The sequence below is a fragment of the Buceros rhinoceros genome, unplaced genomic scaffold, assembly GCF_000710305.1.
Source record: "Buceros rhinoceros silvestris isolate BGI_N320 unplaced genomic scaffold, ASM71030v1 scaffold449, whole genome shotgun sequence".
Taxonomy (NCBI): Eukaryota; Metazoa; Chordata; class Aves; order Bucerotiformes; family Bucerotidae; genus Buceros; species Buceros rhinoceros.
The window spans coordinates 100,273-125,832 of NW_010431915.1; the positions used below are offsets into that span (position 1 = coordinate 100,273).

The following is a 25,560-nucleotide window of genomic DNA, read 5'->3' on the forward strand; positions in this document are numbered from 1 at the left end:
CTGGGTTCAATGGGGAAAATGTTGTGGGCATTGTGACATGAACTCTTTAGATAGGATAAAAGAAAAAAAAAAAAAGAAAAAAGCCACAGAAAGCAGTAACAACAGAAAAAAACACCCTAATTTATCATCTTGAACTATGGTGGTCCATCTATTGTAAATCATGTGCTATCATCCAAGACAGTTGGAGACAGTCCACTGTTTCGCTGGAGACAGTGAAAAAATTGTGCATTTATCTACTGATTTACTGAAAGAAAGACTTTTGGTTTAGTTCAGCATTTTCTGCTAAAGGGGAAACAAATGTTACACAAATGGAAGAGTTGCTGTAACAGTCAACATAACTTGAGTTAGCGCTTTGTTTACCACTGGAACCACCTAGAACTCAGTAATTTTCAAGACAACCTAGAATTCAGTAATTTTCAGAAAACCTTAGACACTCAGAAATGTCTATTTTACTAGAATATCTAATTTCCAAGGGTAAATCGTTAGGTTTTCAAATGCTGCTGAGGTCATCAGTATTTTCTTCAGGACAAGGCTGCACAGCTTAACTACAGCAGCTTTTCTAACGAACATGAGAACTGCAGCCAGAACAAGTCTACCCAATTCGGAATCCAGGCAAGTGCCTGGAAACTGCTGCTTTGGGTTTCCAGGTTAGATGAGTTTCAGCAAAGGAAAAGACAGATCAATTTCCAGACTTCACTGGAGTGGTGGAGAGGAGAGAGAGAGACCTCAAAATGTCATCTATATATGAGCATATAATTTTTATAGAATACTTTACTTACAAGCTATACATGGGTCTTACGCACCTAAGAAGTGGGTAAAAATTTCCCAAATCAGAGCAACTCTTTCTTTTCCTATGCTTAAGGCAGTGCAGTTGATTATATAAAATTTGGAATAATTCTAATACTAACACTGGTAGTAACAAAATCTAAAGATGAAAGTATTGAATGTCCTGCAATCCACACAAGCTACTAGAAAGGAAATATAAGTCTCTGTTAAGAAGATATATCTGATATAAACGTAGGTATTTAAGAATCCCAGGCTCCCTGCAATGCAGCTCTAGGCCTATTTCACAGGCAATTTGAGAAGAAAGACCAGATCACAGTCTGAATGTCCTTGACAGTCTGAGGGAGGATTTCCTGTTGAAATGAATGACTTCCTCCTACCAAACCCTCAAAATTCCTGATGACTTTAATCTAATTGAGGTGTGAAGAGAGTAATAATTTGGCTCATCTGTCTGGAGTAATGGCCACCTGCAAGCTAAATCTTTTGAAGAGTATTTTGAAGAATTCAGAAACGGGATGCATGCTGCCACTTTTTACTAAATATCACAAGTTATTCAAGTAAGTTATTTAAGCATCTTGATGGCTGACTGAGTAATGTTTCAAAGCAATTTATTCAGCAAACACTGGTAACAGCAAATAATTTATATAAAATTCTATTTTTTTGTATTTAACTCATTCTTACAGATGGTTCATGATTCATAGGATTAATTTGCAGAACACAGAGCATCCATGTGTATTCACTGTAGGCTGGAAGTGCTACTGAGATGCATGCTAATAAATTGCCAGAAAAATCTATATTAGGAGGGCATTAAATGTTGGGAGCACGTATCAGGAATTTTAGCGTAAGTGGTATTCCAATTATCTTCCAAACAGTGTTAACTTAGGAAAGTCCAAATAAAATTTGCAAGACTTCCAAACAATTTAAACCACAGGAAATTATAGATAGTGCATCTGATATTCCCCGATTCTAAATATATACTGCAGGGCTGACAAGCAAAAAATGACCGATTATTATCAGTGTATACAGAATGAAACTAAACCAAACCCTTATGTGAACCGTGGAAGGGAAGAGTGAAGGCAAAAACCCTCATGGATCAAGATAAAGACAGTTTAATAAGTGAAGGAAAGAAGGAAAGAAAACCCCAACAACAAAAAAGACCAACAAAAAACCAAGCGCCGTAAAAACCGTCACCCAGCACCTCCTACAAGCAGACCAATGTCCAGGCAGGCTCTAAGCAATTTCTAACGAAGCCGTTTTCTCAGCTTAGACAAACAATTCCAGTTAGAACTGAAGGTGGCTAAGCTGACTTCTGCCCTTCAACTATCAGACGTTTCACAGCTTTGCTTAGCTGTAACACAACCACTGTCAAACACTCCTGCAGGACGGGCGGTGGGCTGAACACCCTCACTCAGCAGTGGCTCCAACATTGTCACCATCTTTTGGCACTGTAAGATTATAGTCTGAATAAGAGAAGTAACCTTCCCTCATGCTTGTGAATCTAAAATTTTGAGTATTGGTTCTGCACTCAAACCCAGTGTTGCTAATTATAGGATGTGCTACATTCACTGCCTGTCATGAACTTTCTGGATCTTTGCTTTTAATCATCAAACTTATGTCAATATCAACCAGTGGCAAGGGACACAAGTGATGTCTTACTTGATGTGAAACTATTTCAATTATCCTTTTAACTTTCTTATGTTTTTCCTTGCTCATTCTGATTCAGAGATACAATTTAACAATGGTACAATTAAACTATGGTAATTAACAGAACTGCCAGGAACGATGCAGAAGGCGTTCTCACCAGGCTACTGAACGTGTAGTAGGGCCATTTGCCGCTAAGATGTGCCAGCTTGCATAGACGAGCTCAGAGAAGCCACACCTAGGTACCGTGGCTCGCACACTGCATCACTGATTTCCCCAACAGCAGGACAAATGGCTTTGCCATGCTATCTTCCATAGGCTAAGTTAGTGATTATTCAGCAATAAAGGCGCACAAGCTTGGCTTCTGGAGGGCTTGATAACGTTACCTGCAATCGGGTTCACTCTGACATCTATTTTATCATTTCAGACTTGTTCTGTGTGCCTTCTGCTTTAGAACGTCTCTGAAGTCTCACCCATGCATTACAAAGCAATTGCTTGGGTCTCTGGCTGAATTCAGCACCGTGCAAGCAAATTAACTGAAAGCCAACTTGAACACACCCTTTTCCAAGCATTTGCCAGCCGCTGGGCTGCTCTGCCTCGTGCCTGGCAGCAATTCTGTCCCCAGAAAGCCTTCACAGAGCGTTCCCCCGCCCTGCTGCATCTTGCCATCCCCAAGCTCTGCTGGTTTTCTGTTCAGCTGTACTGGCACATCAGAGCCTAGCTCTGAGATGTCAGTGCAGCTGAGAAAGTCCTTTTTTCCCCCTCACAGTACTTCACAGCTTATCCAAGAAGCATGTTCTCTTCACTTATTTATCATTAGTGTCAATACATGGCGGGGGGTGGGGGGGGGGGGTTTGGTTTTTGTTTGGTTTTTTTTCCCAGTTAGAACTGCACTGTTTATGAAGGCTTTTATAAATGTGGAAGTTCGATTAAGGGATAATACCTATTTAAAAATGCTCTTCAGGCACCATTCACTGTCTCTTACTTTTAGGCTCAGCTAGATTGTGATGTTCCCTTTCACTGCTACAGAAACAAGCATGATTATTTTCTTTATTGGCTTTTCATTTCATTTCCTTCTTTAATCCACATAGATTTTTCAATTAATTTGCTATGCTGCTTTTGTAAAGACTAAGATTCCTAACAGCTATTCAAATAATTAACTTCAATTGTTTTGATATGTAGTTGACTGAGAACAGAAGTTTTAATGATGGTTAAAGAAAATATAATTGCTTCAGTAAAGTAATTAAGGTTTCCTGCCATTAATAAAATCTACTGTAAGTGTTCATGAATATTAAAGTCTTAAAGAATCCACAAAATATCCCACCAAGTACCTGAGTTGAGTACAGAAAATATAAATTAGGCTATATTATTTCAATAATAAATTATTTATTAACATTCAGTACACACTAAATTCTGGTAAATACAAATTGCAATCTCTTAATGATAATTAGCTTCTCAGGCTTGGGTTCTCAGCAGGGCAACTAAACAAAAAATTTTCATGTACGATATTTGGGTTTAATGTTTACAACAAATGAGAAAAAAGATGACTGTAGGATCTTTCTCCATAATACCAACCTCTCATTTTAATTTACAACACAATTGTAATGACAACATAAAACAAATAACTCACACTGTCAACTCTGCTACTTTACAGCCTAATTATCACTGTTCATCGAAGCAAATAGCAAACATAGCACTTCTGCTGCTCACTATTCATAGATTTTAATGATAAAAATACATTAGTGTTAGGACTATGACTTTATCCTCAGAAACGCAAAGGAAATTTTACAGCAACAGTGCTGCAGTGCCTTACAACAGCAGCGTGGAGAGCAGGAGAGAGGTGACACTGTAAATGAATGGAAACTCCTCACTGTTTCCAAAAATAGCCCAAAACCCCAGCCAGTACATGGCCGAGAACGGAGGTGTGCAAGAGAGGTTCTTCAGGGTTGGGTCCAGCAGTAATTGTCTTCCACAAGCTCCATTATTATTCCCCAAATAAGAGTGATTTAATACTGTCTTTACCATCTAACTACATCTGTCTCCCTCAGGTCACTAATGAGAATTATTTCAGCTAACAGGAAGGGCAGAAATGAGTATCTGGTATTCTCGGCACGTCATCAAGTCTTATTTCAGGTCAATGTTGAGAGCACAGCAGCAGAATTACACACAGTTGCAGATGCTCTGGCTTACATTGGCACCACAGGAATGAAAGCTTGTGTGGGGAAGAGAGGGGTAAGTCCCGTGTACACGAAAAGACTATCAATAAGAGCAAGGAGAATACAAGCCTCATCAAAACTGTACTGGAACCCCTTAATGCTTCAATCGCAGTGGGAAATTGGAAATATCTCTCACATACTACAGCGATGTAACATTGGCCCAAACTGTGCTTACAAGCACTAAGATTTCTCAATGTGTATTTGAAGATACACGAATAGGGCAGACAAGATGTGATCTGGTAAGTGTATGTAATATGTACGAGTGACTTCCTGCACCCCCCCACAGCACCAAAGTCGGAGACGTAAAGGGCTGTCTGCCCGGATCGTAATCAGAGACCGAGGTGTGAGCAGATGTACGTTAAAAATCCAGTTCCTCAAAGCCCCTCTGCACTGATAAATTCCTGCACAGAAATTTTAGAAAGTTCTTAGAAAGCTAATAATAACCTTTGACCATCATGTTTATCCTGTTTCAGACAAATTTATTATGTTGAAGCTGTTTGTTAGAGAGGGAAGTTAAGTCAAAGGCCAGTATATTCACGTGTGTCATGCCTTAAAAAGGAGTTCACTTCCAGAGCTACGTTAGCTTCTACTAAGATCTGCAGATGTGTCAGATAGCATTATGCAAATATAAAAGAACGTGGAATAAATTCAGTCCATTATTTTATTTTCAAAATGGAAGAGCGATAAGCAGCACTGCTGTTTATGTAGAAAGACCAAATTAATCAAATGTCTAATATGGTAAAAGAAAACAAGAAGGAGGGATTAAAGGGCCTTCTCGTTTTTCCAGGATTTGAATTTCTTATTCACCGTTGTACAAGCTGTCACTCGGAGAGATAAAACACCATTGTCATTGGCCATGCATCTTTTCATCACCTTTCTTTGACCACCTGATTTTTCAAATCAACGTTGAGTAGCCTGAAAACACTGCCAGCACGCAGTGAACAGATTTAAAGTGCAAAACAGGATTTGTAGAGAGCTTGGGGTGTTTGCTGCTACTGTATGTTTCTGACAAAGTTTCCTTTTAAAGAATGACTGAAAAACTAATTCCTGCAGTAATAGGAACATTTTTACTGCTGAAGGATGAAATGTCTTCAGATGTTTCCTGACCTTAATACTTACAGAATCTACTTGGCTCCAAATACTTCTTGTTTATTTTGAAGCTTCTTTTAAAAAAGTTATTCCTGGCTTTGTGTTCTGAAATTCTGCCTTCTACAGTTTAGTATCTAGCTTGTAGTGCCTTTGAGCCTTGGAGGTATAATCAAGAAAAATCCATAACCTAGGCCTCACATATTCTATTACTCATATATTCTCCTTCGGTTCTTAACACGATTATTTGATTCTCTGTGAAAAGTCATTCTGTCATGTTGTCTGTGGAGTTGGAGCAAATGTATCACGCTAAGTATCTGTCTCTGGTGATAATGGCAAAGGGATAATATAAAAATCAAAATACAATGTTTTCCCAGCTTGTCATGAGTTAATTTTCAAAATTTAGTTTTCTTCTTGTCCATTATGAAGAGTAGTAAAATAATCACCGTAAATGCATTTGTGTCTTTCAATCCTGCTTTTTACTACAGCATTTCTTTTTTCCTTCCACTCCTGAAGGTGTGTGTGTGCACTGCGTTCAGGGAGGCTTACCTGAATTACAAGGGTTGCTCTGTGCTTCTTGCCGTACATCCTTGGCTTGAATCCCACCATTATACGGGTTCCCCCGGTGCCTGCTGGAAGAAGTTCTCCAGCTTGTGGCAGCACGAGGAACTCGGGGTCACTGCCCGCCAGGAAGTGTGCAGTGAACGGCTCCGGGCACCTACGGAAAAGCACGGGAGGCTATTGCAGCTTTTACAGTATCTTAATACCATTTACCTACAACCTAACTATTAGGCCACCGTGTCGCATCACTCAGGAAACTTGGCCGCCCATGGAATGCTTACAGTTTATTAATGACATTTTTACCTACAGAATAAATATTCTGTAGTTCACCTTTATTTATAAATATTTATAATCTTTACACACAGGGACCTGCTTACTGTTCTTCCATTTCAAACATACTTAGATGCGGTTATAAATACTGTATTAATACAGAATAATGATAGTGTTTGCTAGAAAGAAAAGAATTATTTGACCTCTGAAGATATAATAATAGTGATAGAAATAAATACCGTGTCAGACTGAAAATCTACTTTTCCTGTCAAAAGCCCCTCTCCAATCAAATAAAACTGATAAGCCACCCATTTTATTAAGTTTTACGGCTAGAACTGAATTTGCAATCTGGTGCAGTGTCAGGAGGTTGGGAGGGAGTACTGAAAGCCTTGAAACAAGCATATGGAAAATAATAATTTTCTATCACTTTTTGCCACATTTTTCGTATCTCATGAACTAAACACTGTAAGATATTGCAATAATATTAGGTTCCACTGTTGATATTACTCTATAACTCTTATCTCAAAGAATTTCTGTCACAGGTATTGCAGATCTTGTCTAATTGCTTCTTTCATGGCAGTACTGTTGCACACACAGAAAACGTCTTATTCCTGCCAAAGACAGTGGTTGAACACTCAAAACAACCTTAGGCAAACCCAAACGGAAGGCTGCCTATCACAGTTCACCAGGGACTCCTTGCCATAAACTTTCTCAGCATGAAAGGAATATACATATTTGTGTTTTCCAGGCAGGCATTCTTCCTTTAGTCTTTACTTGCGTTACTGAGGACAACTCTATCACTATCTGGACAGAAAGAGATCAAAAGAGACCAAAACTAGAAATACAATGGCATAGTCAAAAAAAAAACCAACTCCACAACACCCTGCCACAGTGCAGCAGGGCAAGTACCATGCACGCTTAGAGGGAACACATTTTCAGTTAAAACTTGAAGAATAAAAACCTAGAAGTATCTGAAAGAAAAGCGGTTCAAATCTGTTTATTCATGGATTGTCACACCAGAAATAATACTGCTTTTCAAAAAAAAATACAAAGAAGTGAAATTTAATATTTTATTCCAATTCCTCTCTCTAAGGAGATGTCCCACACTTCCTGGACAAATGCTATTCCGTGGGTGGTATGCTGGGTCTATGCCATCTTGTTTAAAAATAGGTCTCCTTTGGAATATGTTCTCATGAAAGGTTTCCCTAAATGCAAAATGCTCTCATGAAAAAAAGGTCACACTCTATGTTTGTAGAAACAAATTGTGTGAGTGCAGAAAACAAGAAGCTTCTGTCTGCTTGAAAAAAGAATAACTGACATTTAGCAGTGCCATTGGGCTTGGGTGCGTTGGCTGATTTAGCCTCGCTTCTCCTCCAGGTGACAGCAAGGTGGGCAAAACCACCGAATGTCTGAAACTACCTGTCACTTCTTGTGACATCACATGCTGACAATCTCTTTTCATGGCGCCTGGAGTTGTACCGCTGAGTTTATAGGTCTGGGCCATAAGCACTAATCCTGAGCTCCCATCTGTGCGCCAGCTCAGCCTTGCGGTTTCACAGCTGCTGTCCCAGGAGGACCGCTCAGCTCTGCGTTCCTAGAGCACGCTTACTACACACGAAGCGCAGGCGTGGGATGAGAAAGGACTGATGCCTCTTAGACTGAGAGGAGAGGTCTGAGATGACTATTCAAACCCTGGTTCTGGAAGTAGAGACCTGAACGTGGGTCTTCATTTCCAACAGCAGTGTTCTGTAGACTGGATTTAGAAACATCTAAATTTATAACATTTTCTTTATCTCCCGTGTCCAGTCTGTCTTTTGGTAAGTAGTTAGGGACAACAACTCCTAATAAGCACTTTGTGTCTTCATACGACATGCAAGAGTGGGACTTAGACTACAGATGGAATGGTGACATGTTAAGGGAGACGGGACAGGCTGCATGCGCAGAAGACACAAGAAAATAAGGACTTTATTTGTGCAGAAATTGCATTCTAGCAAGGTGTGATAGAACAGTAGGGTTTTTTTAGAGACTATAAATGATTCCTCAAACCAGTTAGTCAGAAAACACACAGGAGAAAAAAAAATACAGATTTAGTCCTGATTAGAGACCAGATAGTTTAAAATGAAACTGTCACAAAAATGGTCTATAATTGTACACACAAGGTATTTGGTAAGTCAGAGAAAAAAAAATTTTGATCCATCAACATTGTCAGAATTTAATTTCTATAAAGAAAAATGGAGAAAAACTAATTAAAAAAGCTTTAAATAAAATCTGCATTCATCTTGACAGCATTGGCACTAGGTACTAGAGGCAGCTGTAATTTTTTTCTGTGTTGAGTAAAACATACATGTACATATACAAACATACATACTTACATGAACACACATAGTCACACCTAAAGCCTCCCCCGTCCTGTTCACCTCCCCTCCCAGAAGCTTGGCAGGTTTAAACGAAAGTCAGCTCAGTCACTGGATGCAAAATGTTCCTTACAGTGGAAGCTATGTCCGAATACGGAAAATAGAAATTCCGGCAAATTAAATGCACAGCCACAATAAGATAGGCCAGCGGGGATTCTTAGGAAGGTATGTCTAAGATCTAGCAATTAAAAACTTACTCATACACAGAAACGGGAGCCTTTCACACTGCCTGTAGTGCTGATAAATCATGAACTTCTGTTTTGAAAATATATCTGCAGATGGGCTCTCAAGAAGAAAACAAGCAGTGATTTCACCGATGTTCACGTCAGGGAGGTGTGCTGGCACCCTGGCTAGCTCACTAGCATAAATAAATTGCTTTCTCATCCTCATCTTCTGCAGCACAGAGAAAGCTGGAGATAAAATTCCCAGACTAGCACCTGAATTTCAGACATTATTGTTTTCAGCGTTGGTATATTTAGTGTATAGTTAAAAATTAATAATTATGTGGTTTAAATGATTAAAAATTAATTCCTCCTTTTTGATTTCTGCTTCAGGTAACACAACTCTGCAGTTGAAGTCTGTCCTGTCATTCCTCAGCCATGAAGGACAGTGATGAGGCAGTCTTTATTTTTTTAAGAAGGCTTTTGTTTAATACAAGGGTGGCAGATACTAACGCACCTGACAAAGTTTAATGGTGTGCAGAGTTTTGAAAACACACGCGAACCAAGCACAAGGGCACCGGCCACATAAACCAGAGAAAGCAAATGTGTTTTCCCACCTGCATGTTCCGTGACACCGGTCATAATGGTTTGATATTGCTATCGGACAATATGAACTCTACCCTTGCCCAAACAGAGAACAAGAGTAAATATTAATTTGAATTTAAATAATAATTGCACATAGAACGCATGGCAAGCAGGAAGAGTGGAAATTGGGCTAGTTTTTTACAGACATATTTATTATTACTCCTTTAATCTTGTTCTTACACAGCAGTCTGTGCCTGTCAGTGTTCTCATGTTAGATAATTTTCAAATTAGCAAACTAAAAAAGAATATCACCTTATGTCTTCAACTAAAGAAAACTTTAAAATTTATATTCCCATAGAGATCTCACTGCAAAACCTATAAAATACCCAGCAAATCTGAAAATATAAGCTTTTATTAAGTTAAGGTTCAAAACAGCTTTACTGTTCACTCCCCTTTTCTTCAAACTAGTGAAGCAGTAAATTATTCCTGCAGAAATGTATTCTTTAAAAAAACTCAGCATTTTGCAAACTATATACAAAAAACAACACACAGTGCTTTTGATCAAATGTAATTTTTTTCAGTAAAGAAGAATAACAAAATGTCTTAATCTCTGAAGTACATAACTGCTTACGCAAGTTTGAAAATGTTGCAATGTGCTTCCAAAAATAGTTAATCATACCTGAACTTACTTCTTGTAATTTGTAGTTAACATCTGTTGTGTGACACAAGATTTCATTATTACATAGTGAAGCTCTTTTATTAACTGTGTGCAGTCCTCAAATTCTATGAAATTAGTAGTGATAATTGGTATGATCGAGATAATTTCTTTTCAAACAAAAAGATGACAATGGAAAAAAATTAGGAAATTCTCATTATTCATCAAAACTGGTCATGCTTCATATCAAACCCAGCTCTGGTTTAATTGACCGCTTTAAATCCTGAGCTCTGGACATCAGAAAAGATTTAACTCCAATTATCCCCCTACAGCTTTAGAAAGACTGCTAGAGAATTAAAGGACTTTCAACAATCACGAAGAAACACGGCATGAGAAATGACTGTCAGGGGATGCTTTAGCAGCTCTAACGCGGCTTTTGCTGGGTACGTGTTGTAAAACCAAAGCAAGAGCCAGGGTTTTATTTTCACAAAAAATGAAGATTTCTGTCTCACTCCTGTTCTACCCAGGGGTTCTCTATTTGCAGATGGATAAACCAAATTTTCGTCCTGTATGTGGACCAGGTGACATTGCTAGATACATCTCCTGCCTAAACGTGTGACTTGTCAGGAATTGTATTATTAGGAAGGATGACCACAACTTTTTGGGAGCTCTGCTACCTGTGTACCACTATCGATATTTTTCCACTAGTCTCCATTTGGACTCCAAAAACCGCAGCTCAGTCAAAATCTCTGTACTGGAACATATAGTAGTAAATATTCTCCAGAAAACAGTTCTGTCAATATAAATGTTCTGATCCCATATCATAACTGATAAAAAATAATTTAATACTTGAAGAAGATATTTTCACTGAAACAAATATTGAAAGGAAGTTTTCTTAAGCAAAGCATCACTTCCAGAATTTCTATTCTCTGTTTCAGTTACAGACATCAGCATAAAATAACGGACAAATAATTTGAGGTAAATATCAAACCAAGTTTCTATCATTCTTATTTCCAAGGACAATACTCTACTATTTTTGGTAATTCTGTAAACCACTGGCATTCAATAATGTATTTGGTATGAAAATAAACACCAATGTTAACACAAACACTACAGGCTTGTGGAAATGTTACCACTTGTTTCCACTGGTACCTCAGTGGAAATGTTTTCATGATTTCAATGATTTCTGACAGTGTTGAATTAAACCTACATTTATGACAAAACCCCAAAAAGGTCATCTACGAATATTAAAAAGGGGCAGATTTTTCTTACTTAACAAGAGGAATCTGCTGATTTGACTAACCAATCTTAACGCCATTACAAGAAAGCATTCAACAATATGTCCCTTTGAATTTTTAAAGCTGGAAGTAAAATACTGAACTACTCGTATATCACAACTGCGCCAGGTGCAGACAGTTTTAAAAGACAGCTTTGAGTTTTCTTCATACCACAAAACTGTTTGGCTGTATTCTCAGCGTATTTCATTATTTACTGAAGCCGATATCGGTCTGTTTCCCATAGGGGGCTTGTGTGTGTCAATTTAAAACGTATTATAAGAGGATGCATTATTTATTTGCTTGGACTATCAAGAGTTTGCATTATTGCAGATCATTGTGAACAGGGTAGCAACTACCTCCCGTTTGTACCTGTTCATTGTTGCTGAAGCAACTACACCAAGTGTAGTTATGGGTAAATTTGAAAATCATTAATTCACCCTGAAAAATTTTGTACAAGTTGAGGGTTTTGCTGGGGAGGGAAGGGAAGGGGTAGATTTAAAGGAGGAAGCCCACACTGAGTTGCAATAGCTATGAAGAAAAAGAAAGCTAAAACCATTGACCTTATAGATTCACAGTGGTCAACAAAGGTGCTCTGTGGATCGCCAAAAAGCCTCATTTAACGTGATGTATATACAAGAACCCTCACATGTCCTTAATAAGATACTGAGACTTTTTTGGGGCCTCTGGTTCTCAAAGTTTTGTTGCATCACTGCATGCACTTTGCTAGCCCAAAAAGATGAACAGGTCTTCCCAGCGATGCTGTGCAACCACTCTGTCCTGCAAGCAGCAGAGGGAGAAAAGACACAAGGGCAGAGTCCCCTTCTAGCAGGTTACCCAGAAATACATCTCTGGTTTCTCTTCAGTTACTCTCAAAGAAGCAGCACCACGAGGTACTATCCAGCATAAGAAAGGAAGACAGAAAGTATCTATTATACAAGGTGACAAAAAACACCGAAACTAATTCTATATGGGACTGTGCTGCTAATTGTGTGTTTAAGAAAAGCTCCAAAGGGCTGATCATTTTTGTCAGCGAAGGTCTATAGCAAGACACGCCACATCCCAATTGAAACTTTTAATATATATCTTAATATTTTATGGTTTTAATCAAAGTCATTTGAGTTATTCAAGCATTAAATTACATCTGTAATATATGGAATTCTTGTGTAATTGCTTTTAAACTGCAGATCCAGTATGCTAAACATTGGTTGGCTAACCGTTCTGTTTCTACAATAAAACCTCCACCACCAAGATCTCTTAAGCACATCAAAGACCAGATAAAGCAATATAAAACTTACAGAGCAGTTGTTGCCACTATTTACAACATGGAGCTTATTCAGTACATGCAAGCAGTACATTTTGTATTTGAAATATATGGGGGGAGTACTTGTCATCTGAAATAAAGCTGGAATTTGTTTTGAGGAAAAAGATAATCTGTCTTCCATCATGGCTCCTTCTTTATAGAAGTGTAATGATTCAGATTTTATAATACCTTTCTGGAGAACGTTAGGTCTCTTCACTACTATCAAACACCTACCAGGAGATTACACTAATGCCAGAGCAGTTGCTTCACTTTTGTTCCTGAACCAGCCCGTTTTATTGAAGCTGGTAACTTGAACACTGCCATAGGAACCTTTTTCACAGTCCTCAGTAATTATTATCGCTGAAAGCCATCTAAAAGCTTGGAAAAAATGTCCCTCTTAAGAGGCACAGCTTTAGAAATAAGCTCAAAAAAAAAAACCAACCAAAAACCAAAAACCAAAACAGTTGAAACCAAGGACATTTCCTGCTGGGGATGCTACAAAAGCATGTATTGACAATTAAACTTAACTGTCAATCAGCATAACTGGCACACCTCCTACATATACAGTAAAAATAGTTAATTTTAAAGGAAAAAAAACTTAAAAACTTCCATAAGCTAATTAGATTGTAAGTATCATGATTCTTTCAGGTTCACTGTCTGCTATTTTAAAACTTATCTGTCAGCAACACACCATTTATTCCTTTACTTCCTGCTGTATACAAAGGACACTATGGGTTTACTACAATATAATATAAATACAATATCACGAAAAGTATGTAAAAATTATATTAACAGAGATTGCTGTAGGACTTTTAAAAAAGAGAGTAATGAAATAATTACACCATTATTTTATCTACTGAAATGGCAGAGTAGAGATGGATTTGTAACATGCTTCCATAACGAAAGAGGACTACTCTAAAAAGAATGGAACACTTCAAAACGTTTAAGGAACAATGCAGAGTATTGGTTTTGGCTTGGTGTAAGTATAAAGTACTTTGAAAAGCAATCTATTAGAAAAAAGATTGAAGGCTTTAACAGCAGGCCTTCAGTATCACAACACACCTCCCTGAACATTGTATTACACGTTTTAATACACACAAACTTTCAGTGTAACATTTGGATCTATTCCACAAAGTTTCTCTTGACCAGCTACAGCCTAAATGTCGAATGCTTCTGCTTTCTGCCGTACAGCTTCAAAATGACAATTGTTACCTGTACAGTGCAGCGCTTGAAATTAATGATGAAGTTACTGCAGCCCAGTACTGTTTCTGTTGCCCAAATCTATCCTATCTGACGTGTCTGAGTGTGAATTCTAGCTTCAGAAAACTGCATAAATACTTTATCAGAAGCATTTTTACCTTGTCTGGCTTGTAAGCCTGAAGCCAACTATAGATTCCCTATTCAGGCCAACTGCTTCAATGTTGATGACATCATCCACTTGCGGCTCCGTAGCAATGAACAGCACTGGAAACTTCCAAACACCTCCTGCAGTGCACTGGACCAGAAGAGTTGCTTCGTTCCTTGAAATTTCAGGTAAAACATTCAATACATCGAGCAACATTATAAACCAACATGAACTGAGTAAATTAATGTTCAAAATTGCCTAAAGATCACCTTCTTACAGTTTCTTTTTAAAGAGGTGGGATGAACTACTGTAAATCAAAGCAAATCCACCATGTTTCACACCATAGACTAAAGAGCATAATATTTTACTGTGGCACCTTTGCTACTAGACTAATTTCAAATCCAACCATTCCATCCAGCCAAAAGAATATGCACACATAGGAAAAGTCCTTCGAGACTGATAGACCATTTTGTCCGTATGCTTTCTGCAAATATTCCGCAAATACTCCAACATTTACAAGTAAATTGATGCACACAGACAAAGGCAGTAACTCAACAGAACCATCTCAGTCGGTTTAAACACCAGTCAGTTTAAACTAACAAGCAGCAAGTGAGAAAACCTAATAGATAACAGAGGGGAAAAGAAAATAAGGAAAACAATGCAGGGAGGTGCTTACATAAGTAAGAGTGACAAGACAGGATTTTATTGCATGTTCTGTTAGTAATAAGGAGCGGGAGCTTACCTCATTGGTTTGTGGGGTGCAAACACTATATTAAAGACCAGTGTCACAATTCCAGATTCTGTATCCCGTTCACTTTGCACCAGATGCATACCAACCAAAGATTCAAGCTGAGATTTAATTTCATTGGACTGGCACTGCAGTTCATACAGAAATTCCACTGTTGTGGAGAAACCTAAAGGAGACAAGAGAATAAGATCAGTCTGTGCGCACTCCAGCGTCACACAGTAGGCTAGCTAGTGGTTGCAATTCTTTCATTTGTAACTAAAAATGACAAATAAGTAAAACAAGTAATTAACAAAAGCTGGAGTGATTTTCTTCTGACTATATAGCAAAATCTTCCAGTTTCATATGTCAGCCTATATAGTTTCTGGCAAAATGAAAGCTGGAAAACTTGCTTAGGAGGTGTGACCAGTAACAGCTATATTGTTCTGGCTACCACTTCTGCTTTATGGTGAGATATTTCTAGGTCATCAGCCAACTGAAAATTACAAGAATGTAATATTATTTTTGAGTAATGCCATTGGGAAAATCTCAAAAAAAAAAAAAAAAGAAAAGAAAAGAAATATTCATTAAGGACATCCGTGTCATTGATGGCCGCAAGCCTGAGAAACAGAATACAGAAAAATAGTGAAGACGTCACTAGCAGCCTCTTTTATTCCCTGTAGTAGCTATGAAAAGGCCAAGGAGTAATGACATAGGAATAAACAGCTGAGCTTCTTGAATTAAATGTCTCCTCCAGCTGCAATAAAGAAAATGGTGATGTTCAATATACAACAGTAACTTGGGCACAGGAGGGAACATTTCTATGAGGAAAAGAATCTCTAGCTTCTAATCTGTTTTAAAGTGTTACACATTTTATGGATGAGAAGTCTTTTCACACAACCACTAAAGCCTACAGGAGATGTAATTTTACTACGACCACGTATCTCAGGGCACATTTTGAATTTGCACAGCTTGGTACAACCTGTTGTGCAGAACTCCTGTGTATGTGTTCCTGTATATGCATATGTGCTGGCTATAGAGCGCCAGCCAGCTGCAGAGTTAATTCCCAAGGCCTTCCGACTTGAAATTCTAAAATGTAGACTACAAATATCTTTACCGAGAAAGTCTAAGAGACAACGTATGTGAGGCAGTCAAACAGAAGCTTACTTTGGTTTTGCCCATCTGTGATGCTACCCAAATTTAAGTGAGTATGGAGATGCCTTCCTATGCCTGTAGTTACAAATTCCTTCTTCCTACTTCATCAGCTTGAACTTTTGTTGCCAATATTTTTGTAATATACAGATTAACCCTAAGAAGCGTAGCAGCTTATATTGAAACATCTCTGACTCTTTAAATTGGATCCTTCACACAGATGTCTGTACATTTTATGCTAGACCAAAGAATTAGACAGATGTAAACAAACAGTATTACCAACATATGGGATAATCGCTCATAGTAGATACACACTGAGTACTGAATATACAGGATTTCCATGTATTAATCCATCTATTATTATAAATGTACTTTATTATACTGAAATTAAACATGAACATTTTTCCTACAGGTTATAAAATTCCTAAGATCATCCTACATTGTTCCGAGCTTTGTTGTTTCTCTATTTGAAAAACAGAATGTTTATGTCATGCTTTTGGCTTCCAACACAGCCCAAGGCTTGCAGTGGTTACCCTAGTCAAATGCCAAAACATGTAGATTCAGATATAAAAATTAACTTATTGTGGGAGAGGAAAGATTACATCATTTGGAGGAGAGTGAGACAATTGCAGCTGTTGAGCAGCTGTTTCTCTCAGCAGTTATATCACCCAATGATTCTTAGGAAAAGCTTATTTTATAGTTCAGATGCTAAGAAGAAAACATTGTGAATTGTACGCTGCTTTTAGTATCCAAGGACATTTGGGGTTGGTTTGAGACACCTATATAGTACCTTTGAGTCAGAAGTAATTAAATATTCATATTTTTTCTGCTCCAGAGTGTTTTGTAACCAGTTCTATGTTTATATTAAGTATTTAGTTTAAATATTTTAATGTCTACAATACTTAAGGCAAAAAAGATGCATTTATAAGTGCCAGTATTTAAAAGCTTCCTTATGCCGGTCCCTTAGCTGGTTTTGATCTGTACTGCCAACCTAGTCTAGGACTGTTCAAAAAAGCACTTAGATTTTCATCACAGCTGCCCTGAAGACTACTGTACCATCATACTGCGGGAAGCCTCCGTGAATATCTTAATATATGACTGTAGACAATTCCGTAACACACACGCTGCCTCAACAAACCGGCAGCAGCTAGAGACAAAGGAAAAGCTGTGAATCACTGCTAGAAATTTGTCCAAATTGTCAAATGTTGAGAGTTCTCAGAATTACTAGTTTCAATTAAAATGGTGAAATAAATAAAACACTGGAGACAGAATTAACATTTTCTTTAGAGTAATGTGAAATACAATACAGCAGACTATTAAATATGCCTTGACCCTTCAGCCCAGCTCTTTGTATACCTTCATTCAGTAGTTTGTATTTTTTTTAAATCATCATTTTAGCATAGATAAAATTCTTATTTTTTCTAACGCAAACTGTAAAATAGACACGCAGATATAAAGTATACCCAAATGAATTCACCCCTATTCTGTAAATAGAGAGCAGCAGGAAGAGTTTGCACCACATCTGACTCAACCTAGAGATATTTATCAATCCAAACCCTGGGAAGATATAAGCATGCTATTTATATACAGCTGGTTACATCCAGGGGATAGAATTTCCAATTACAAATAATATTACTTCCTCATATTTCCTGAAGAATATTGTGCAGTATTTTAGCAAGTCAAGGAGTAAGAATATGTTTTTGAGGTAACTATTCCATGACAATTTTTTTAAAGCTTTAAACATTTCTTGTTTTGAAAGGCAACTCATCTCAGTCTTTCAGTATTTTCCTTTGTGTAAATAAAGAATTCCAAAAGGTAGTATGCATTTATATGTATATAATTAATGTATACATTATATATGTATATAATTAATGTATACATTTGTGTATGCAGAATTACTGAAGCAACTACATTTAAAAAACAATAAGGTTTTTGAGCTATACACTTCTATGGTTTATTTTAAAGGGCTAGTAAGTGCTTAGTACACATCACACACACACACTGATGAATAACTCTTTCAAAGGAGAAAAACTATAAACAGCTTGTCAGGCTCTTACCTTAGAGGTTTATACTTTTATTTACATTATTACTGGTAGACTGCAGAAAGCTGATATGGTACCACTGAATTTTGATTCCTAACAGACACCAAATTCATCTAACAATAATGACATTATAATGTCATTTAAAACCATGGAAAGCGCTAGAGTTATAAATGATCTTACTACCTACAGTGTAGAACATTTCATTACCAGACTTCCTGCTTGAAAAGATGCAATGTCCCAAATCAATGTCTTGCAGTATCTGCAGAAGTCACTGTTAATAAATATGAAACACTATTCCTATTAATACAACAAGCCCTACACATCATGAATCTGCAAGTCTTTCAAAATGCTGCCTCAACGTGGTCCATGCATGTTGTTCTTGTCAATTCAGATAACACCATGTGGAGGGAAATAGCTCAGGTATGTTCAAGGTAGCCTGCTCATACGCGACAAGTCAACGAAGAGCTCAGCCAGCTAGTCTGCAGTAAAAAAGGAAGTTAGCGTGTACTTTGTTACACAGCAGTTCTCAAAAAGCTGATGAAAGTTCTATAATAGTATTTACAGTTCTCCAAAGAAGCACGATTGATCACTATCACTTTGTAACATGGGAATATAAAATAATAATATACTCAGACAAAATTATCTTTGATACCACAATATGAGCAAATAGAGTTTAAGTAATTACAGATATTAACAAATCAGTACTGTGCAACCTCTTGTGAACAGTTCAACTTCAAATCTGCTCCTGTTTAAAACATTAAAACTGAAAAAAAATCTATTTAAAGATCTGGACAATGATTGCTGACAGGAGACCCATTGGTCAGTGTGCACAGTGAGGGCACATTTGCATGAAAATCATTCTTATAGGGAGGATGAAATGCATCTTGATTTACATTTTACAGCTGTTCAGTTTTTCAGAGTTCTTTGGCCTGAAAGTTTCTGTAACGCAACATTCCTGCAAAACCTCTACTGGGCCAGAGTATAAATGACACAAATGAGACACAAAAGCCAAGTTTGCTGCCTCTGGAACTGAATGCCGAATAGTTTGCAAGAGCAGCTGGAGCATAGGTGAAATCCCTTCCCCTCATTTACAGCTATGTTAAACATATATTAGGATGCCTCACGACACATGTCATAGTTTTTAAACAACATTTTTCTTAAAAAGTAGGATGTCTTTGAACCCAAAAAGAAATGTAGGTTAAGTCTCAAAGGTGCAATAATCAATGAAGGGAAAATGAAACAATGCATAATTTTTTGCTAACACACATCCACCAACAAAAATAGTGGGTTACAGCAGTAACAGGCACTCTTTTCTTACTCCTTATATGTTGTACTATTCTGTTTCAGAGAGCTATAATATGGAAACTTGGTGTATCGATGAAGAAATTGATTTTCACTGTGACCTCCGCTGATTAACTGTAAATGGAAGCTATCTTTTTACAAAGCTTTATTGCTCTTTTTTCAAACAAGGCCTTCTTCTTCAATCCATTTTGCTGCAGATATTGGCCTGCTGGTGGGAATGCGTCTTAAAAATAAGGGACAACCTGTTGATAAATATTTCCTTGCAATGCTTACACAGACATATTTTGCTAATTTTAGACTTTGCAAAGGTTATTCTGTTTTAAAAGTGAGAGGGTATGTGTGCAAGCCTCACATCCAAGAGAGATACAAAAGAAGTTGCTTCAAAGGTGCTTGTAAGTGCAGACAAATTGTTATACAAATGTCCTGCATTTGCAACAGGGTAGATGCAGGGTAGAGAAGATTTGTCTAAACCTCATCTGTTGTCACTGCAGAGCTACATTTGGTGTAGCACTTGCATTATTTGCAATGTTCCTAAAATAGCATGATACCACGCTATTTATTCTTACCATCAGTGACTTGAACTTCCTCTTGGATGTCGGCTGCCTTATTTGCATCAACCATAGCAGAATTTCTTTCAGCAGGTACAGCAGTTGCACCAGAAACTACACCAGTCAGCTGCACTTCTACTCTCTTTTCAATTCTCTGCCTGGCTTGACAGTGTACCACAGCTACGGAAAAGCAAGAACATATCAGACGTAAAGCATCAGCACCCTGATTTTAACAAAACAATTATACACACAAGTTAAATGCGCTTAGACTGTAACAGAATTCCAATAAGGGCCAAGACAACTAAAAGCTATTTGCCAACCCATAGTTTCTATTCCGTTTAGTTGAAGTAGGAGAAATTATCACTAAGCAAACAAAAACCTGTTCCTACAGATAGTTCACAACAGCACTTGCAAATGTCACCCTTTTCTGTAATCGTGAAACATATCTTCATTTTCGTTCATTTGCAAATGGAAATTTTGAATAGTTTGACATGTGCCAATGAGAAAGGAAGACTGAAAGGAAAACACAGAAATGAAGGAATTTAGAAAGTAAATGAAAGACTATTAAGTCATGCTTTGATTTCTTAATTTAAGAATACTGTTGTTCCAGTTTCAGCTTTTACAGAATTATTCCAGAATAAAAAGCATTCTAACATGACTTTCTTTAAAGCATAACAGAACTTTTTTCAATTCTTCAAGTGATTTTAATTTAGTTTCTAAAATACGTCCTTTTTCATTATAAGGTAGTTGACTTGCCACCAGCTGCCGCAAGAGAAGAGCCCAAAGAGGAGATATAAGGACTCTCTGAAACAACACCTCAGCCTTGGCCATACTGACCACCATCAGTGGTCCACCCTGGCCTCCCATCGGGAGATTTGGAGACACACCAGACATAACGCTGCTGCCTCCTTTGAGAGCACACGTAGAATCAGTCTCGAGGAGAAAAGACAACACAGAAAGAACCGTGCCTCAACTGTACCACCCAAGGAGACCTGCCGGTGTGCTCTTTGCAACCGGTCTTGCCTATCCCTCATTGGCCTTTTCAGCCATCAGCGCGCTCGCAGTAAGCGTGGGGAAAGCCCTTCCCAAATCTTCGTCCGTGAAGCCAAGCCCTGATGATGAGTTGAGTTTTAGCTTATACACTAGGTTTTATAAAGCTTACTTCAATAGTTATTGTTTAAGGCTTTTTCAATAAGTATTGTCACACAAGGAGAAAATTAGATGCAAGAACTGAAAGAAAAACACATTTTCTCAAGAGGAACACTTAGAATTTTCTAGAGTTACAGAAATCATCATGAAAAAGAAGAGCTGATTACACACTTCTCAGCTTCAAGGTCAAAATAATATTTACATCAGAATTATACTCAATGATTCTTTAAAAATTAACTGTGAATTTAACATGAAGATTTAATGATAAATAATTTAGGACCATATCTTGGTAAGTAATTATGTAAAGTGTTTCAAATGAAACACTTCTGTACACAATGAAACCCTTACTCCTAACTCGTGTTTCAACTTTCAGTTCTGGAACTTGATTCACTGTAATTATTTTGGAAAATAGGTAATTGCACATCAACTTAAGTAATTTCCTTTCTCTAAAAAACCGTTGTTTGGGTTTTTTCCTTGGTCTTTTCCTGTTTAACAGAGTTTAAGTAATTTCTATAGCTCTTTTCTAAGCATTTCCATGTGGGAGTGTTATTGAAATAGTTAAACCCACATCTTCTCTTCTTGAGATTCAGGGCCTTGTATTTAAGAATAAATTACATTGTATTACACCTGCTCATGAAGTATTTCAGATTACTCTATCCACATGCTGTGTCCGCATAATTTTCTATTCCACAGCTCATCTTACTACCAAAAATGATTCTATATTTTCTTTTTCCCAAATGGCTAACTAATATCTACGGATAAAAGTCACCCCTGAGGGATTTGACGAGACAAGTCCCTGGCTTTAACCAGGTGTTTGGATTAGATGACCTCCGGTGCTACCTTCCAATCCAAATTACTGTATGCTGCTTGGACTCTACAGGAATTAAAAAAACATTCCAGACAATTCTCCATTTGTAATCACTTTTATAAGATAGTCAAGTTGTAAAATGCTTAACATGTACTACATGGGTTGTGACCACTGATCATTTTATTTGGTCTCATGAGACAGTAAGCCAAGTGACTTCTGGAAGTTTAAGTACATTAAGATGCAAATTGGAAGGACTCAAAAGATGCACTGCCTAATATTATAGCAAAGCAGCTTTCGTTTTCGGCATTACAGCTTGTAGCCTCCAGGCAATTTTAATAAATGTCTACATTAAAAGAAATGACAATACCATTTTGATCATTATTAAAAACAATTATTTAAAACCAAAACAGGCCTCTTCTAAATCACCTGCTGTGGATTCATATCTTTAAAAAGTCCATTTATAACTGAAAGCCATAGGCTTTCAGAATCAAGGCAGGAATGGAATCTGTTTCATAAATACACTTAGAAACAGCTATTTTAGATTTCCAGGTTGTTTCTCATGAAATATCTAGTACTTCCTTAGAAAAAAATAAACTAGCTAAAACGTAGCATGGTGATGGCCAAAGAGAGATATGCAATGCTCCTTGTATGCATTACAAGCATTTACTGAACATAAACTAGTAGATAACACCGTTATAAATATCCTACAGTTCTGGTTTGCTGTTTTCAAGAAGCATTTAGGAAATTTAAAGTACTTAATATTCAACATTACTTGAGTTTCTGATCATATACAGATGCTATGTCCCCTAAGTGATGTCACTTCAGCAAGCAATTTATGAATGCTAACAGTTTTAATTCATAACTTCTGTATCTAATGAAAACAACAGCCCAATAAAAGGGGGATTTATCTCAAAGTCTGCCAATAATTACATAACAGCTTTGAGTAACAAAACACTCACATCAATATATATATAATTTTAATGCTAATGAGACTTATTAATAACATCATTTTGGGCAACAGTTGATAGCATGATAGTATTCTGCTTCATTCCTTAAGGCATTAAAGTGGAAATTAAGTAGATGAAAATTCTAATTAAAACAACATCATTGGCATTTGTCTGCAAGTAAAGGAAATTAAGCAAATTAAATTAAACTATTGACAGCAAAAATACCCATTTCTATCGTTTTCCAGAAGGTATTCCTGCATCTATTTAGCATAGAAAGGTATTATATTCATTCATCAAAAGACAAGATGAAAAGACATGCTGGTGTAAAATTGTCCCTCTACAACTTGAGCTGTAGTTTCTGCAAGGTTACAGATTTAAAAAGCTGTTCACAATATCTGTTTCACAATTCACGCCTTTAAAAAATAGGCGTATCAAATCTACAAACATTTACTATCCCCAAAATAAGCAGCAACAAAAATCCTTTGAGTGCCAGTCACCTGTTAATGCAAGTTTACTTCTCAGGAGCAAGTGGAAAACTTACTGCTCTTCGCATTACTCTGAACCCTGGTTTTGATTAAAGAATTAAATTCAAGGTTGATAGAAACGGTGGACCTCTAATCCAGTATTTCATACCCTGTAAACTCCCCAGAAGGGTGTTCTGGGTACACAAGCAGAAATCTACCCTTGTGCCAGTCTTTCATTTGATTCTCCTTCAGTTCTCTAACTCAGAATTAACTCGGCCACTAAGGGCAAAAGCCTTGAGATTTTCAGCTGCTCTTGGCTCCTTTTATCCAAAATGAGAACAGAAGAATAGATCTAGAACTGCTTTGTAGGCTGGGAAAGGAGTTTTGATTTTTAATATGTGATTTTATCTTTTTTTAAGATGCAGCAAAGTACTACCGCAAATTCTCATGATAAAGCAGTATAAAGCAGTTATAAGATAAAGCAGGTAAGAATAAAGCAGGTAAGAATACAAAAGACTATTTAATTTTCTTAAATTTATGTTTTTTTCAGTCATCACCTACCTGGATCTAATTTCTGCTGTGGTGCTTCAGGCATTCCATGAACCGGATACCTCCAGAGTATTCCCTGAATTCCCCCATCCTCTGCTACAGCAACACTGCTTGGAAAAGAAGTGAAAAGCACCATCATGACAGACTGCTGAGAATTTTCTTCCAAAGTAATCTAGACTTCAGAGCTGTTGGAGAGGTGACAATCCATTTTATTGTATCTGTAATGCCAAACATATCGAATAAAACCCAACCAAATCAGAACAGCAATAATTTACATCCACTTAGTGTCTTCCAACATTTTTCTGCGAGGATATGAGAACACTGGGCCTGATCCACTCTCTCTTATGTCACGTCTCCACTGAAACAAAGATTATTCAGTTTATGCATTACACAAACACGGGAGAATCATTATTATCTCAAATACACTGAAAAATCAGAGGCATCTGATTTATTGAGCTTTCATTTGCTCAATATTTATAACCACACTGGCAGCTAGTACTTCACATTGTCTTTATCTGGAGTCAGAAAAGGTAGGTCGAAACAGATAAAAGTCTTACCTCTCGATCTGCGTACTTTGCAGGGTACGTTAAAAGCTGAAGTTGGATACCCACTGCCCTCAAAATCAGACACTTGATTGCCCTTGGGAGCTACACACAAATAGCCAAAGGGGAAAATGATGATGGGATATCGTATCCTTCACTACTTTTTCTTTTCCTATTAGAATAAATTACCTCTTCAAATCTTCATTTAATTCAGTAGAATCCTCAAAAGGCCAGTTTTCACCGTTTTCCCTCATTACATGAATTACTAGCACAGCCTCATACATTTTCATTGTATCTGGCATGAATAACACTGGGATGTCCAGTTTTTCTTTCGGAGCTAATCGGGCTCCTGTAAAATAAAACAGATTGTTATGGTATTTTGAAAGTTTTGAAAATTATTTTTATCAGTTAACTCATAAATTTCCTTTTTTTTCTTTTTTATGGCCAATGAAAAGGCCCAAATCTTCGTCCGCGAAGCCAAGCCATGATGATGATGATGATAAAGATTTCTTTTTTACATACTATTTAACATTTTATCATAGCGTACTGTTCTCCCTGTGATATTTCCAGGGGACATTCTGGGTCTCTCTCCGCATTCCAGCGGTGCCTTCATTCTCGACACTTTGACCCTTTCTCTCCTCCCTCATTGTACAGGGGGTGGAGGCCTCACGTTCCTGCATCCCGGTGCCTCTTCTTTCCACCCCCACCAGTAAGCAACAAAGTGAAAAGTCTGCTTGCCACAACTGCCCCACTATATCGAAGAAAAGTTCTTGTGGTTGAGGTGACTGCTCCAGTAGTTCCCTCTTCCGTCCTGCGCCTTCTGAACTGAAAGTGCCTACCAAAAAGAGCAATGCGGTGGGGGCTTTTACAGTGTCATTCAAAGAGGCATTGATTGTCACAGCTTGGGTCAGGGGGGGCATGAAGTTGGAGCCAGGGGCTGCATTTTGCAACACCAGTTACAGGGGACAGTAGCCCCTTTCCCCACACTACCTGAGCATATCGTAACAAAGGCGGAAAACCTCCTTTCACACCCAAACAA

At 37.5% G+C, this 25,560-nt stretch overlaps 1 protein-coding gene across 1 annotated transcript in view; it reads right to left on the bottom strand.

Moving 5' to 3' along the window:
• LOC104499973 (chromosome unknown open reading frame, human CXorf30) overlaps positions 1-25,201 on the bottom strand; it is a 29,092-nt gene extending 3,891 nt beyond the window's left edge. The window contains exons 1-7 of the mRNA XM_010143557.1: positions 25,069-25,201; positions 24,711-24,870; positions 23,992-24,086; positions 20,081-20,242; positions 15,037-15,208; positions 14,308-14,469; positions 6,276-6,444 (exon numbers count right to left, since the gene is read on the bottom strand). Coding sequence (XP_010141859.1) covers positions 6,276-6,444; positions 14,308-14,469; positions 15,037-15,208; positions 20,081-20,242; positions 23,992-24,086; positions 24,711-24,870; positions 25,069-25,201 — 1,053 coding nt within the window. The remainder of the gene's footprint in view (positions 1-6,275; positions 6,445-14,307; positions 14,470-15,036; positions 15,209-20,080; positions 20,243-23,991; positions 24,087-24,710; positions 24,871-25,068) is intronic.
• Between the last annotated feature and the right edge of the window lie 359 nt (positions 25,202-25,560).